The sequence below is a fragment of the Toxorhynchites rutilus genome, chromosome 2 (assembly GCF_029784135.1).
Source record: "Toxorhynchites rutilus septentrionalis strain SRP chromosome 2, ASM2978413v1, whole genome shotgun sequence".
Taxonomy (NCBI): Eukaryota; Metazoa; Arthropoda; class Insecta; order Diptera; family Culicidae; genus Toxorhynchites; species Toxorhynchites rutilus.
This window is the reverse complement of record NC_073745.1, coordinates 125455706-125474042: the sequence shown is the minus strand read 5'-3', so window position 1 is coordinate 125474042 and position 18337 is coordinate 125455706. Positions and strand designations below refer to the sequence as shown.

At 39.7% G+C, this 18337-nt stretch overlaps 1 protein-coding gene across 2 annotated transcripts in view; it reads left to right on the top strand.

Annotated features, from left to right (window-relative positions):
• Positions 1–18337, top strand: part of LOC129771462 (LIM/homeobox protein Lhx6-like) — a 357951-nt gene that overhangs the window by 301412 nt on the left and 38202 nt on the right. For both annotated transcript variants that reach the window (XM_055775121.1, XM_055775120.1), the window contains exon 4: positions 5914–6376. In XM_055775121.1, the coding sequence (XP_055631096.1) occupies positions 5914–6376 (463 nt within the window). The remainder of the gene's footprint in view (positions 1–5913; positions 6377–18337) is intronic.

Below are 18337 nucleotides of genomic sequence, written 5' to 3'. Positions count from 1 at the left end.
ACCATATATTCGTTCTGTGCATTTATGTGTTTACCTACACGTGCTGCCGATATCAAGCAACTAATTTTTACAACTGCTCGTTCTACGGGCACTGAGGAGCGAAGTGATTCTTAGGTTGAATAATTCACCACGTTGGATTCATATCGTTTGGTTGAACGCCTTTGTATATTTTTGCATGAAATACATACATTATTGGGATTTTAGGAGTACGTTCGGACTTTTTGGTAACTTTTTTCGATGGATCATTCAATTTTCTTTAATTCGAGCATTGTTTTCGGGTTGCAAGTGTCGTCAAAATGCAACGCATTTCAAACCGGATGTGAAGAAGGTATTTTCCAATGGTAAGAGTTGTGTTCTTCGGTGGAAAAAAGACTATGAAAATTTGGTGTACTGAAGAGTTCGTTCTTATTTTTTTATTATGTTTGCTTTTGTCTACAATTATTTCGTACTCCTAAATTAACAAAGCAGTCGTGTCTTGGACGCCACCCTCCTATTTTTTGGCTTCACTCTAGACAGCGATCAGTTAACAATATGTGTGAAAACAGAGAATTAATTTGAAAATGTTTGTGTTTGCGATCACTCGCGCTGCTCAGTGCAAGCATTCTTTGCAATGTAATATCCGTTTGTTGAATAGAATAAGAGACTGTGCTATGAAATATGCGTTTGTTGTTTCGTTCAACTGATGTGCGGTCAGCTCCGCACCTGTCACGTTGCGGATTCCCTTCCCTTCTTCGATCTCCCTTCTCGTTCAATTCTAGATAGCGATCAGCCGGACCCATATTTTGAAAATGAAACTTTACATCAAAATTAGCAAATTTGTTTTTAAATGATACGATGAAGTCACGCATCATGGTCACTAATAAAATGTAAAATTAACTTTTTCGATAACAATGTTATACCTTACAGATACAGATTAGTTATTTTGACTAAAATGAAATACTTTGCGTCATGGCAATGTTGCCACTTTTGCATTGGCCAATTGGGTTTGAATTTCGAATCCGATAGTAACAACTCAAGCTCTTCTTTCATTTACAAACAACAATTTCAGTAAGATTGTTATTTGTTATTTGTAAATTGGAATACTTCATTGAATAACGCTTAGCGAACAAAAATAAAATTGATAAGCCTTATGAGAATGAAAAGAAAGAAATAACGTTCGTTTTGTTCAAGAATTAATATTAAGATACGAACATTTAAGCAATATACATTAGTCCAGTGTGATGAAAATTCAATCTCAATAGAAAAAAAAAGACGGGTGGGTAATGTCGGGGACATAACCGGAGTGACGTAGGACTATACAAAGGGGACAGCGTTTGTTAAATATATATTTTTTATATATTGTTTTATTTTCTTCTCCTACGTGAATACCTACCTATCTACCTAAAAAATAGATTAGTTTACTGTTTACTCTTTATGAACATGTTGATGGTTCTGAAAAGAACCTTTAGTGTTGTGTTTTTGTTATCACTCGATATCCTCATCTTGTTCGGTTAAACCTTCCTGTTTAGCTATTGCGTTTGCCACAGCTTTCACAGTTGGAAAATTTCTTCCCATCCAGCTTGTGACATGTTGTTCAGTAAATTACATTTAATGTGACGTGCCGGGGAAACACTCAGTGTCGCATTGGAGGCGATTTTAACCTGTAATTGAACATTTCCGATGACAGTGGTACAGTGTCGACTTTCAATGTGGGGTCATAATTTGAACCCCGAACTCTATGTTTACAAAAATGTCGCATTACAGGTAAGTCCCCAACCATCAATAAGCTCAGAACAACTGCCAAATTCACATACTCATCATATCCTGGCACACAAATTATGAAAAAATCAATTTGTGTTTTATTATTATTTTGGATATTATTTTAGAAAGCATTGAACTGTATTTCGTAAACTCTTTCTGAAAGGTTTAATGGCCCTGAAAAGCGCCATGTTTTATGGAATGGTTCCAATTTAGAAAACTTAGTACTCGTGGTTTTGAAAAAAAAACCATTTCGAACGCCCTCGATGCCGCCTTGTTCAGGATTTGCCACCAAAGCAGTTTGTATAAAGAACAATCTTTTTTCTTCTGCTACCTGATGCCGTTTTGCGATTGCGTTTGCCACTCGCCACTCGCTGCAACTGCCTGTTGTCTTGATGTCCACCGAACCGAATGTGTTCTGTTCCGAATGCGGGTTTTCTTATCGTCGCGAGCAGCTTTACCAGCTAACTCGATCACTTCGGCGGCCGAAACCCTTCACTTTTCCTCCTTTGCCATGTCCAGACATGGCTGCTTGGGTTGGTTTGTTGATGTGTTGTGATGCGAACCGATGTGGTGTACGGTTTGAATGAGAATGATCGTTACGGCAGCGGAGCGGGGATTTTTAAACTGACTGGCTGGCTCGAGAATTACGCATGTGTGAGACTGCGACCAATGTTTCGTTCATTTTTTTCTTTTTCCTTTCCAATCGTGCTTCATTCTATTTCGCTGCTGCTCTGGTTGCCCGTTTTGGTTGGTACGATTTGAGGAGCACAGAATGGACCAATCAAAAATGGGCACATAGTGCATTTGGACAATGCTGGATATTTCACAATTAATCAACTATTTATCTCAAGATAAATGAAATGTTATTCGTTATGATAGATGCGTAGATATATTTCCTATCAATTGATGCAAAAACTTTTGCGATCAATTGAGAAATGCTCGAGTTATAAGCGTTCCAAATCTTGCATTTTTTCCTACTTGTTCAATGCCTGGATTTCCATTTCACCCCCTATATCTTCCGGTTAGACGTAGTCCTACGTCAAAAATCGACGTAAATGACAAATAATACCATTCGTCAACAAAGAAAGCCTTGCTCGATCGTTTTAATTTGGTTAACCTCGTCAATTGAGATCCGAACGGATTCCCTGAATGTGATAAATGTATTGAGTCGAACGAAAACCGCATTGAAGCCTGATTTCAGTTAATTCATGGCCATTCGTAAAACCAACTAATGAGCCCGCAGTTTTCCTGTGAAAAGAAGTGTTGTCAAGCGTCACTGATGGTAATTATTCGTTTGAATTCAAATGAATGAATTGATTAGTTTCAGCACTGTGTGAGTCTTACGAGTGACCAATATGAGCATTTCAGTCCGGTTTAAATATGTACAATTTCGAGTACATAACTTCTTTTCTTCGTGAGCAACTTGTTTATGTATTCACTATATACGATGGAAATTACTATAGCCACATTCCATAAATCTCAAATTTCATATGAAACTTCACAGATGGTCGAATATAGTAAGAATCAAATTCCAGCAACCAAAACGTGCAAAGTAGAAAGGATGAATTTTAACAACTATCACTGAACTGGTTAAGGTTGTTCAACGACTACATCCGCCATGAAGAAATGAACAAAATCATGTGTTATGACGAATATATTCGTCATAACACAAATAAAAAATACATGGTAGGACAGTTATGCCTAGAATATCAACATGGGACAATTGAACTTGATGTTGTTTTTTTGAATTACTGAGAACAAACAATCAGTTTTTTGATGTTTTTCCGAAAGATTATGCATAAAAACATCGATTTATGAAGAAGGGACTGATCTGCAACACCTATACAGAATACAAATCTCATTGTTATTAGGCATTCGCTGACAAGGTGTACACGTGTTCTGTTAAACTTTTTTATTTGTTTGAAAATTAGTTCGTTCTTCCAAACCAGAAATGAGTGCATTCTGCCCTGCTAATGTACTAGTACAAGTACATAAGCCCTGCTAATGTATTTGAATCGATTCATTCATTATGGATTTACAAGAAAAACATGGTAGGATAGTTATGCCTAGGATATCAACATGGGACAATTGAGCTTCAAGTGAAAATTGTCAAAAAGTAACATGGGACAACTATGCGTAGAACGGCAGCATACAGGGATACAGATATGGTCTGCAAGAAGATCATTACAATTGACTGGTTGACTAAGAACCGAACGGCAGACCTTACTAGTAACGCTAGTAAATACAACCATACATCATTTTAAACCTACAAGTTCAGAGTTTTGGAATCATATCCCAAAATTTATTAAATGTATGTAGGGGAAGTGGTGGTAAGGTGGCCAGTGAGGGTAAAGTGGACAGTTGCTTATTTGGTAGTATATTTATTGACCATTGATAATCACCTTATACTGTAGAACCTCGATGATCCGCAACAGCAAGTTCCATAACTATTATATAGGCCTTCCAGATTTTTTCCAGTGAGTGGTAGATTCTAGCTCTTCTGTTTTGTTCTTGCCTTTCACATTGTACACCCGACTCCTCAGATGGATAGTCTAATTATTCTTGTATTGATAGAAACAAAGTTTCCATGCTGAAATACACTGTTACTCTGTGCACCGGTAGAGCTGTCGCATGTCAAAATATAAACAAAAACGGAAATCGCTCTTTCGGTATCCATTCGGATGTTATCCACATCGTACTTATGGAATTTCCCGTGAAATTTAGCTTATTACATGAGCAAATTTTATTTACGACTCTAGGTGAATAGGCCCAGCTTATATCGTACAGGTACCTAGTATTTCAATCATTTAAAAAAAATGAACAAAGAGCAACGCATATATCTATCCCATTTAGCATGATATGTCCATATTCCGTCACCAGGTGACTACTTGAACTCTCACTAAAAACCGTTTGCTATCTTGAACAAGTTACATTATTCTTCGTAAGCCACGAAAAACAAATATTTTGGCGATATGTGGACGCACGAAAAGGGCATATTCAATAAGGTTTACCATCACTTCCCCTAATAGTATATGACGCCAAAACAAAAACACTAAAGTTTCAAGCCGGTTCGTTCAGCATATGTCTAAGCTTGGTTCGTAACGTTTAGGTTATGTCAAAACCTAAACCTATATATATTACATATCCTGGTGTTTGATCATCACGAAATTACAACCATTCGAAAATCACTAAAAACATATTCGAAGCTGTTTCCCCTCGTTCCTCTATTTTTCTATTTTTATTTTGTGTATTTTTGAGTTATCTACAAAAAAAAGTTAACTACAAACCAACAAACTGCTCCCGTGCACTTGCGCGGGTGCTATTTTTTCATACATTTCCATTAGCCTTGAATTCGTCCGTCGACCTCTTACTTTTTCGCTTGTGCTTTTCTTCAGAACTATCTGCAGGTTGTTAAATCAAGAAAATTCATCATTTTCAGTTGCACCAAAAGCATCTCCTGTTCGAAGAAAATAAATGTGTTTTCAGAGACTGTATGCGTGTGTTCAGTTGAAGTGGGAAATTGAAAAATGGAGAGAAAAAAAACTGTATATCGGATTCTTCCAGCAAAAGGAAGAAACTTGAACCGGAAATGGAAAACCCGGAAGAAAGAGTGTATCGTCGACGTGATGTGTGGCCGCTGTGTCTGGGCCAGAAGTGGTATCGCACGTTGAATACTGACGGACCACGGACCGACACGTTGAGACAGAATCGGAACTGGGTGAGAATTTTTTAAATACATTTTCAGTAAATTTATTTTCAAACAAATGTGCAATTATTTAACGATGCATAAAATCTCGATGAGTCGTAGTTCTTTTTCGAAAATCCACTATCCGAAGCACCGTTAACGTTTGAATGAGAGTAGAGAGGTAAAAAGGTAAAGTACAAAATGACCTGCCAATGTGGAAAGGATAACTAGAGTGATTCAAATAATAATGGAAACGGTTGATTGAAATTGTGGATAAATCTATCACGTGGGAAATGAAGCTAGGAACGAAATGTCCGAGATCTGTGAACAGATTTACTTTGTAGTCCAATCATATGTTTACAGCTCGAACCTGTGTTGAAAAAGCGATGAAATATGCTTCTAATAATGGTATTCATGATTGACTTTTGATTAAGTATCCCAATTGAAGTTGACTAATCGGGAATAATTTTCCTCTTGTTTCGTTCCAGTGGAACCGATCAGTGATCACCCAGCCAATGTACAGCCAGTGCGGACCCTCAACGCCACCAGTGTTACAGCCATGGGACACACGACAGTCACACCAAACGCACCGGTAATCCAATCATCGGTTTCATCAACTCCGAACCTCATCGGCAGCACAGGGTTGGCCAAAGACTGCGCCGGCTGCGGGAAACGCATCACCGAGCGTTTCCTGCTGAAGGCACTCGACCTGTTCTGGCATGAGGATTGCCTCAAATGTGGCTGTTGCGATTGCCGGCTCGGTGAGGTCGGCTCCACGCTGTATACGAAAGCAAACCTGATACTATGTAAGCGAGATTATCTTAGATTGTTTGGCACTACCGGATACTGTGCCGCGTGCAGCAAGGTGATACCGGCGTTCGAAATGGTCATGCGTGCCAAAAATAACGTCTATCATTTGGAATGTTTCGCCTGTCAGCAGTGCAACCACCGGTAGGTATTGCACCTTTTTTGCCATCTATTTATCAAGCTAATCAAACAAGGGTAATCATTTCAATCATACATATCGTAGCATTATTTACATTACGATGGAAATATAAAATATGCACAACGAGTTGCAGTTGCACAATAAGCACAACACGATAATCATCAGCCACTTCTTCTAACATTCCTTTTGAATTTTTTTGGTTCTGTTTTCCGACATTCCGTCATAATTTGACATCTGTGTAAAAATAATTCCGTCATAATTTGACATAAAAATTAAATAATTGTATTTGGAACACAGCTTAACATGTTTTTTTTTTTGACGAAACGTCTTTCAGGAAGGGTGCCAAATCAGAAAACAGGTCACGTTTTTGTGAAATAAAGTTAACGTTAATAACTATTTTCACAGCGAACAAATTCTGGTACTATGCACACCAATGGAATCGGAAATTCTCTAAGATTCGTTGGATATACTATACAGTACAATTCACTAATGCCTAAACAGTTTAAATTAATGAAAACTGGAAGCATTCACATTTTCACATTTGTTCTGCCGATTTGTGTGCATTCCCGAACAGAGCTGTCAATAATGAACAACTGATACATTCGTTTCTGCCCGTTTTCAACATATTTGGTTTAAATAGCCATCCGCGATTTGAAGCCACAAATTCGTTGCGTGGACACCTACTGGACAACATCGTTGCTGGACGAGCTGGACGGCGAGGGATCGAGTGCCTTTCTCAAGGCAAGAGGGTGGAGGGGTAGTGCTGGAGTAGAGTAAAGTTTTCCAAGGGCCTTCCTCAAGGCTAGAGACGAATAAACTGAAAAAGTTTAAAGTCTCTATAATACAATACATCACCTTACCCACACCACTTCTCGTTTGGTGGTCATCGAAGCAACATGGTTGCCGCAAAGCGTTGAGCGGGAGAGGATTGCTTTCTTGTCGGGTGAAGGAGGAGTATGGAATAGAGTTTCTTTCCACAAGGGGCCCTTCTCAGGGCTAGAGGCGGAAACCAAAAATAGAATAGAATGAAAACATAGATCCGAGTGGGCTAGCAGAACACAACGAGCGGATATCATTCATGCCTAATGCTGATTTCACACACATACACACACACAGCTCGATACAAGGAGAGGAAGCCCTCTATATCGAGGTGTGCTACGGCAAAGAAGAGCAGCATACGAGAACTTTTTGTGCTAGTGCGGATATGAAAGAGTATCCAGAATTTTGGAATATAGATATACACTTAATTTATTTAGATGAACGTGTATTTCATGAAAGTATGCTTTCAAATTCCGGCAGAGTACCCTACTGTTGCATTGTGTGGGGTTCGATCACATCTCAAGCGGAATATAGGAGCAAAAGGGTTCATAGTGGTTTTCATGCCGTCTGTCGTTGAGTCCTTGTGTATTTGGACATCACTCGCACACATTATTGTTGGTTTTCATGCATAAAATGAAATAGATATATAATAAAATAAACCCGAAGTGATAATGAAGCGAGCTCTAGAAAGTAATTTCGCAGTCCTACGTCAATAATGTGTTCCTGCCTTTAACCCTTTCCCGTATAACATCGTGTCTCACTCGTGGGTACTTGAATAACATAGAGCGCTAGAACGCTCAGCAGACTAGTGAAATCACTTGATGTGTGACCATTCTAGTTTTCGCGAGAATAATAGATTAGATTTATGTCCTTATTGCCAATGCACTCAGTTTGCATCGCGAATATTCTTCTCGTTCTAGACACAGTGCGGCCCGAGGCGATTATATATTTGTTCGATTTATTCAACAAGTCATACATAGTCATACATTTAATATTTCTCTTCTGCTTCACTACTGCCCGTCAGTGGAAACTCTGCATTATATTTACTTCGCACATATTCTGAGAATGTATTCAAAATCGAAAAATTTCGCACTTCCGTTCAACACGGAATCAAAATAGAAACTGCGGTCGGCCAGGGCGAGCACTATATTTATAATGCTTTCAAGCCCATCCGAAGACATGCACCAACCACTGACCAATTTTGACTTGGATGGACTTTCAAACATATTGAAAGATGTTTGTGATTTTACCAATTTCAAAGCAGTTTGATGCACGGACGTAGTAGCTAGAATAACAAACAAAGATGGTCAGTTGAGGGCCCTGAGTTGTGAGTTCATGATTGTTCAAAAAGGGTCCTGAGTTATAAGCTCATGATTGTTCAAAAATGAGCTTATAACTCAGGGCCCTCAACTGACCGGCTTTGTTTGTTATTCTAGCTACTACGTCCGTGCATCAATCATCATGTGATGGTGATCTCAGCCTCTCACTCTACATACGATCGATCTGTTGCAGCGGTAATTGGTGCTATTTATGAACACAACAATGGAAGCCTCATATCAAAAGTTCCGCTTTGTCCAACTGTGAACATTCGAACAATAGGAATATCCTTACGTTGGAAAATGCGACATATGCTGTGTGTCGATAGAATAGGAATGAATACTCTTAAGCCTATATGGCTAGTGTGTAATATACAACAAGAGAAAAAATTTACACGATAAATTCGGCTCTGTAACAGCTGAATTGCTAGATGAGCCTAGCAATTAAAATAAACAGATGGGATAAAAAATCAGTGTTTGAACTATGGAAAAAAGTTTTCGGGTCAATAAGTAACAAACATTACTCATACACCTTTTATCTTACGAAAGTGATTGTCATACCACTTCCTTCAACCGGCAAAGACGAAATGACACTCAAATCCGTACACCCCCAACGTAACGCTCTCGTTTTCAAAATTTTATACTTACGCCCCAGTTCAGATGATGTGGTGAAAAATACAGAAGCACTATCCACCAAACGGTACGAAAATCGACGCGGTGCCTTCATTGGACATCCTTATCGCACTGTGTGCGAAGACGGTCTCTCATTCTTTCTTTTAATCGGGCTAAACAGCTGGGTCTGACAACATAATTGAGATAGCTCCTAGCATTGAAAAATGCCAATTTGGGAATCTAAACCAAATTCTTGGCCTTGAGAAAGGCCATTTGGAAAACACCGCTACCGTCTCTAGCTGGATAATTGATGAATTTGATCAGTCGTTCGTCGCTAGCTGAATGACTGATGAATTGTGAATGCTGTGAAGTCGCTTGCTTATACTCAATAAATTGAAAACGGCCAGAGCATGAATTGCAATATTTTCTCTGTTCACATTGTCCGTAGAACAAACGCTGAATTTGCTATTTCTATTTCTTAAAAGCGTGCCCTATTTTCTGATTTGGCACCATTACTGGAAAACCTACCTTAGATAACCTTAGATTTTTGTTAGTTCTACACATACAAAACTACAACCCAGAAGAGCTTGCCGGGCAACATGCGGCCCGCGGAGTGCGCGTTGAATACTGCTTTTGGAATTCTAGATAGGCTGACCAAATAGTTCAGGAATAAAAACTGGACACGTAATCAAAAAAATATATATATTTTGATATTTTTCGAAGAATTTTATTGAGTGAATAAAACCGAGCATAAAACAAAATAATCAAACATTCTTTGATGTACCTATTTTGCTCTCCACAACGAAGAAATATTTAGATGATACGACGTTGCGAAGGGGATTATGATTTTTGGAAGTTATCATATAATTTTTCACATTCCAGATCGATGTTCTCTTTGACAATTATCATAACTTTCTTGGTTTCAACATTAAGTCTTAATTTTTCCTTCGTCCATATATTGTTCTTATCAGAAAAAAAATCCCTCTAACAGTTGCGGTACTACCAGGTACCGATCTTCTTTCAATTTTCGTGAATTCGAACAATGTTTCTGGGTTAAAAGTGGCGTCAAAGAAGCAGCGTATTTCAAGCCGGATGTAAAGAAGATATCATCCAGTGGTGTGAATTGTGTCCTTCGCTGAAAAATGAAGATAAAAGTTTGTTCCGCAACACTTGTTCCCGCCATAAATAACTTTATAGTCCTTTGTTATAACTGAGACACCACCCTTCTATTTTTTTAAACCTTTAAACCTTGCAACCATGTAGCAACAACTAATTTTCATTATTAGATGACAAATTTTAATTACGACTGAGTTTTTATAAGAATGTTTCCAATATAATAAAATCATTACTCGAAATTGTTGGTAAGTGAATGGACTATTAAGGAAAAATAACATTTCGAATACAGCTTTTAAAAATCTTCCCTGAAAATTGAATTCAATATTGAAAATTCCGACTACTCAAAACATGTCCCATAATGTTTTTTCAATATATTTTTATTATTTTATATATATTTTATTATACCTTCAATTAAACAAAGTTTGACGTACAGTGGTGCCGAAATGAAGATATAAATAAAAAAATTAAAACCAATACAGGGCATACTCGATTATATACAGTCTCCAATTTCTTTTCACTGTATAAAATCTAATTAAAAGACAAAAAAAATGTTTTATATACATATTAGGGTGCCAATGAATGTATGGGAAGAAATCGACACAAAAAATTGCCCAATAAAAAATGTTCGCCACCTCGAAAAACCACCATATGCCAAATTTCAGCTCAATCGGACTTAAGGGAGAATGGCGGAAAGCGATAAAAGTTTGAGTTTTTTGAAAATCGAAAAATCAACGGAAATCAGGGATTTAAAAGATTGATGCCAGATGTCTTAAAATTGCATGACATATCGAGATTTACAGTTATCTCCAAAATTTGTTTTTTGTCATAAATCGATTTTTCAGGCGGAAAAACGACCAAGCGCCAAAAAACATTTTTTTGACAAAAAAAATCGTAATAACTGTAAATCTCAACGATTAATACAATTTTAAGACATTTGGCATCAAACTTTTTTTAAAAAAACCTCGATTTTCGGTGAATGTTCGTTTTTCAAAAAAACTCAAATTTTAACGTTTGTGACACCAGTAAATGAAGTCCGAATGAGCTAATATTTTGCATAGGATATATCATCGTGCAAATCAACATTTCGTAGCAAGTTCCGAATGAAAAATCGAGAGAACTATTGTTATTAGCACCTAAAACCATACTTTTCGTTTCGTACTCCGAAAAAAAACTAAGCCACAAATGCCGATTTTTGACCAAAAAAATGTTTTCGAGATGACACTAGATCTCGACGTTTCATGCAATTTTAAGATGTTTAGCATAAATTTTTTTTTCGAAAACCCCGATTGTAAAATATTATTGGCAACATTGTCTGAGCATTCTAACCCTCTGATTTTGGAATTGCCGATGAATATGATAGAAAAAAACAGGAACTGGGTTCCATACGAATTGAAGCCGATAGACGTCAATCGGCGTTTGTGTGCTTGCAAGTAGTAGATCTCATCATTCATCGTCGACAACGCCAAGTAATCGGACGTAAGTGCTCTCTATCTCGTTACCGTAATCGAGTACCACGAATATCGAGTACCGTTAGTTTTTTTTTCCCTCCCTGGGTTTTTTTCGCCGCGCATCTATCTCATCGTGGATAAAGTGAATAAACATCAGTGAGAGAAGAAAAGTTAGCCTCAAAGGCAGGCAAAGTGGCTGGCTTTCGATTTTCGTCGAACCAGCGCCATTACGGGCATCGAAGGTCAATCGCACACTAATTGGTATTGGTGTGACCCGCCGTTCGTTAGTGTGAAGAAGCGTTCCAGACTACTCCTTGGTGGTGTGTGATACACTATCTCGTTTGTGCCGAGCACACAGCACGCGATCGGGTGATCGCTGAGTACAGCAGCACCGGTGTGTGCAATTAGGTATTTTTAGAAATAAATATATTTTAAGATTTGATAGAAGTAAGATTTCAATAAAATATAGTAGTGGTATTTCATGTAATTGCCGACTATGGCAAATAGAGAGGGATCTCCTAGTATGGAGGTCTCTTACAATGAAAATATTGAGACTCCCTCGGTTGCCCAGAAAGGGGCCGGAAAATCGTTAAAACGCATAACAGAAGATGTATCTTCTGAAGAAGATTCAATCAACACTAAAAAGCCCCCCTCCAAGAAATCCGCAAATCTCTCCTGCGTGTTATCGTGGGTGATCGGAAACATACAAACGATATTGTGATCGACCAGAGGTTCACCCTGGAGTATCGTGTCTACGTGCCGTCCCATGACGTAGAAATCTCGGGGGTGGTAACTGAAACGGGTCTGACGTGTAAAATGATACAAGAAGGATTTGGAAAATTTAAAAGACTCCCTTTGGTGAGTGTTAAAATCTTGGACTGCCGCCAACTAGGGAAAGTCTCCCAAGAAGGGGGAGAGACTAAATTCACGCCGTCCGACTCGTTTCGAGTAACTTTTGCTGGTTCCGCCCTCCCTGACTACGTCATGGTGGATAAATTGGCTGCCTTTGCGACTCTTCGTGCCAAAGCCCATGACTTGCCAAAAATGCAAGTCAGTTGGTCACACTTCAGCTTATTGTGCCAACAAGGAGCGCTGTGCCACTTGCGGAGAGCAACATGAGCTCTCAGCTTGTGAAACTTACAAGAGTCGCTGGGAGAAACAGAAACGCTCTTTAAAGGAACGCTCGAAGCGCACTTTTGCGGAAATTTTAAAGGGCGCTTCTCCACTGGCCCAACAACCAATCTCAACACACAATACCTTTTCCACGTTGCCAGTTGATGAAATGGAAGCGGACACAGCTAGCGGGGGCACACCGTTTATTTTCAAAGGGAATCCCCGGCACAAAAATGTGACCACTCCCAAATTTCAAAAACAAGTTCTCCCGGTGATACCCCCTGTTAGTTTGTTTAAAAAATCGAGTGCAGCGGACAAGCAAAATCAGGTTCCTCCCGGCTTCCGTGGGCATAGTTCACCCTCGAACGACCCAGCACTCGAGGGGACATCAAAAACCCTATCTGTCCCTGTTTTTCCGTCCAGCTCAACTTCCCAATCGGGATTTATAAAGTTGACTGACCTTGTGGATCAAATCTTCACGTGTTTTAATGTCTTCAACTCCATCAGAACCATTGTCATCTCAATGCTTCCAGTATTAAAGACAATTTTGCAACAATTGATGCAAAAATGGCCCCTCCTTGCAATAATTATCTCTCTCGATGTCTAATTCAAATAGAGAGGTCGGAGATATCGCTGTTTTACAGTGGAATTGTCGTAGTCTTCTTCTTCATCTTCTTCAATGGCACACTAATGTTCCTAGAGGAACTTCGCCGTTTCAACGTAGTATTACTTGCGTCATTTTTATTAGTACTTAGTTGAGATTTCTATGCCAAATAACACGCCTTGAATGCATTCTGAGTGGCAAGCTCTAGAATACGCGTGATCACAGTGCAAGTCGGAGGAAATTTCTTTGACGAAAAATTCCCCCGACCAGAACGGGAATCGAACCCGAACACCCGGCATGTTAGTTATGACGCTAACCACTCGGCCAAGGGAGCACGGAATTGTCGTAGTCTTATCCCTAAATTGGATACATTCAAATTTTTAATTCATAAGTTCAATTGTGATGTTTTTGCTCTGTCCGAAACTTGGCTTTCTTCGCGAGATGATCTCTCTTTCCACGATTTTAATATTATACGCTTAGACCGTGATGACAGATACGGAGGGGTGCTACTGGGGATCAATAAGTGCCACTCATTTTTTCGAATTGACCTTCCACCTATTGGAGGGATCGAAGCTGTTGCTTGTCATGCAAACATCAGAGGCAAAGACCTCTGTATTGTCAGCTTGTATTGGACTCCGAGAGCTGCGGTTAGCCGCAAGCAACTTGTTGACATGTGCTCACTCCTTCCTGAGCCACGATTGATCTTGGGAGACTTCAACTCTCACGGAACTGCCTGGGGGGAACAGTACGACGACAATCGTTCATCGTTGATATATGACCTTTGTAACAGCTTCAATATGACCGTTTTGAATACTGGGGAAATAACACGTGTACCTAAACCTCCTGCTAACCCAAGTGCTCTTGACCTCTCGCTTTGCTCGAATTCACTATCGTTAGATTGCAAGTGGAATGTAATCCAGGACCCCAACGGTAGTGATCACTTGCCAATCAAAATTTCCATCACCATTGGGTCGAATTCTTCTGAATCTATAAACATGGCATATGACCTCACAAGACACATTGACTGGAAAAAATATGCGGACGCGATTGCTCTAGCCATCAATTCCAGAGATGGTTTACCTCCATTGGAGGAGTATAACTTCCTTTCTCGTTTGATCTATGACAGCGCGGTTCGCGCTCAAACGAAACCCATCCCAGGTTCCACTATTCGTCGAAGGCCTCCCAATCCATGGTGGGATAGCCAATGTTCCAAGCTTTTTGTAGAAAAATCGAATGCATTTAAAGCTTTTCGGAAACGTGGAACCCCTGAAAATTTTCAAACGTATTTATCCCTTGAGAACCAGTTCAAAAATTTGATCAAAGGGAAAAAACGTGCTTATTGGCGAAATTTCGTGGGAGGTTTGTCACGAGAAACGTCAATGAAAAAATTATGGAAAGTGGCTCGAAACATGAGAAATCGCTCTTCAACGAATGAAAGCGAAGAATATTCACATAGATGGATTTTTAATTTTGCACGGAAGGTTTGTCCTGGTTCCGCTCCTGTGCAAAAAATAGTTCGAGATATACCACAAGGTAGGTGCGATTTTGATTCCGAGTTTTCGATGGTAGAATTCTCTCTTGCTCTTCTTTCTTGTAACAATTCTGCTCCGGGATCGGATCGAATTAAGTTCAACTTGCTGAAAAACCTCCCTGATGTGGCGAAACATCGCTTGTTGAATTTATTCAATCGGTTTCTGGAGCATAATATTGTTCCAGATGATTGGAGACAAGTACGAGTTATAGCTATTCAAAAACCCGGAAAACCCGCGTCCGACTTCAATTCGTACCGCCCAATAGCAATGCTGTCTTGTATACGGAAATTGTTGGAGAAAATGATTTTGTTTCGCCTTGATCGATGGGTTGAAACGAATGGCCTACTCTCAGATACACAATATGGGTCCCGCAGGGGCAAGGGAACGAATGATTGTCTTGCGTTGCTTTCTTCAGAAATTCAAATGGCTTATGCCGAAAAAAAAACAAATGGCTTCAGTTTTCTTGGACATAAAGGGGGCCTTCGATTCTGTTTCAATAGAGGTTTTGTCAGACAAATTACACTCTCGGGGTCTGTCATTTGAACTTTTCTCACGGAGATTCGGCAGTAAGTCGGTTCGCTTACATGGGCCTCTCCCAGGGCTCATGTTTAAGCCCCCTTTTGTGCAACTTCTATGTAAGCGACATCGACAATTGCCTTACACAAAATTGCAGCCTAAGACAACTTGCAGATGATGGAGTGGTGTCTATCGTAGGATCAAACGAATCCGACCTGCAAGGACCCTTACAAGATACTTTGAACAATTTTTCAACCTGGGCCATTGGGCTAGGGATCGAATTCTCCACGGAGAAAACAGAGATGGTGGTTTTTTCTAGGAAGCATAGACCAGCAAAACCAAAGCTTCAACTTTTGGGTAAACCGATCACTCATGCTATGTCATTCAAGTATCTTGGGGTCTGGTTCGACTCCAAATGTACTTGGGGGGTCCATATTAGGTATCTGAGTAAAAAATGCCAACAAAGAATAAACTTTCTCCGTACAATTACCGGCACCTGGTGGGGAGCCCATCCCGAAGATCTTATAATGTTGTATCGAACAAATATTCTCTCTGTGATGGAGTATGGCAGTTTCTGTTTTCAATCAGCTGCCAAAACACACCTCATTAAACTCGAGCGAATTCAGTATCTTTGTCTCCGTATTACGTTGGGATGTATGCCCTCAACGCATACCATGATCCTCGAGGTTTTGGCAGGCGTACTCCTACTAAAAGATCGCTTCAATTTATTATCTCTTCGGTTCCTCATCCGGTGTAAGGTTATGAACCCATTGGTGATCGGGTATTTTGAGCAGCTGATCGAGCTAAATTTTCGCTCCGGATTCATGAGTTCATATCATGAATTCATCTCCATGCAGGTTGATCCTTCTTCGTATATTCCCAACCGTGTTTGTTTTCCTGACTACATCAATTCCTCTGTGCATTTTGATCTGTTCATGAAGATGGATATTCCAGATTATCTTCTATCGGGGATCGTTCCTACGATTTTCAATGCAAAGTATGGGCGTAACAATTGTGATAATATGTACTTTACTGATGGGTCCACTATAAACGAGTCCACAGGTTTTGGAGTGTTCAACGAACTTTTTAGCACCTCCCACAGAATCCTTGCTCAGTGTATATTGCTGAATTGGCAGCAATACACTGGGCGCTGGACAGCGTCGCCTCACGGATAGTCTTAGCTCTGTCGAAGCTATCCGTTCAGTGAGGCCGGAAAAGCACTCGCCGTACTTCCTTGAGAGAATACGAGAAATTTTGAGTGCTTTAACCAGACGCTGTTATGTCATTACCTTTGTCTGGGTCCCTTCACATTGCTCAATTCCGGGTAATGAGAGGGCTGACTCATTGGCAAAGGTAGGTGCAATTGAAGGCGATATATAAAGGGTGTGTCACATCAAATTGCATCACGGAAAAAACGCTGTAGAAATTCGCCCAGTAGACCGATCCTTTTGAAAATTTTAGACAGTAAAATAAAAACTATTAAACAACTTTTGGCATTTTCTTTTTATTCATACTTCGAGCCCACGCCCATATGCTCGCACCTTCCTCTTTACCCCGTTCATAAGGTTCTGTACAACGTCAGGTTGTAGTTTTTTTTGAACAGAAATCCATTTTCTCTTGAAGTTCGCCTCCGATTTGACAACTTTTGGGTTCTTCCGGAGGGCCTGCTTCATAAACGCCCAATATTTCTCTATTGGGCGAAGCTAGGTAGGTTTCGTCGTCCATTACCAGGCAATGCGGCTTCGTCAGCAAACTGCTTAACTACGCGCTTGTGATCTTTTTCACTGACGGAGCATCCATTTTTGCCGTTCTTCACCTTCCGGTCGATGGTTAGGTTCTCGAAGTATCGTTTTAGTACTCTGCTGACCGTGGATTGGACAATTCCCAGCATCTTACCGATGTCCCGATGTGACAACTCCGGATTCTCGAAATGAGTGCACAGGATTAATTCACGACGCTCTTTTTCGTTCGACGACATTTCTCCAAATTTACGAAAAATTGACAGTGAAGCATGGCCAACGTGATCCATACACTCTTATCTGATTATAAGCGAAAGCTGAAGATATAATTCCTAAAAAATAAATTTCTACAGCGTTTTTTCCGTGATGCAATTTGATGTGACACACCCTTTATCAGCGTCAAATCGCCTTCAATGAATTTTATTCTTTAGTTCGCAAAAATACCATCGCTAACTGGCAACGCAAGTGGAACGAAGATGAATTGGGCCGGTGGTTCCACTCGATTATCCCAAAGGTTAGCCTCAAACCGTGGTTCAAAAGTCTGGACTTGAGTCGGGACTTTATTCGCACCTTCTCCCGACTCATGTCCAATCACTGTTCGTTAGATGCACTACTCTTCCGTTTCAATCTTGCCAGCAGCAATCTCTGCGTTTGTGGCCAAGGTTATCACGACATCGAGCACGTTGTTTGGTCGTGTGAGGTGTATCTTGTTGCCAGATCGAATTTAGAAAACTCCCTTCGGGCTAGAGGAAGGCAGCCCAATTTGCCGGTGAGAAATGTGTTGGCTCGGTTAGACCTTGATAACATGTCCCAAATATATGTTTTCCTTAAAGCTATCGATGTTCGTGTGTGATTATCCTTATATCCTTATACCCTGCTTTTCTTCCTTTACGAGTAATTGGTCCCCTTGCTTTAATCAGGAGAACAAGTAATAAATGTAAATTCACAATAGATATACGAATAGACTTAAGAATTAAGTGTGTGTGATTATCAACATTGTAATAATTTCCTTATATTCCATCCTTTTCCTGAAAAATTATGTCACCCTTCTAAACTCGAGTCCACCGCGAGTAATCGGTTTCCCACATTACTAACCATAGATTTAAGAAAATTGTTTGTATATATATATATATATATATATATATATATAT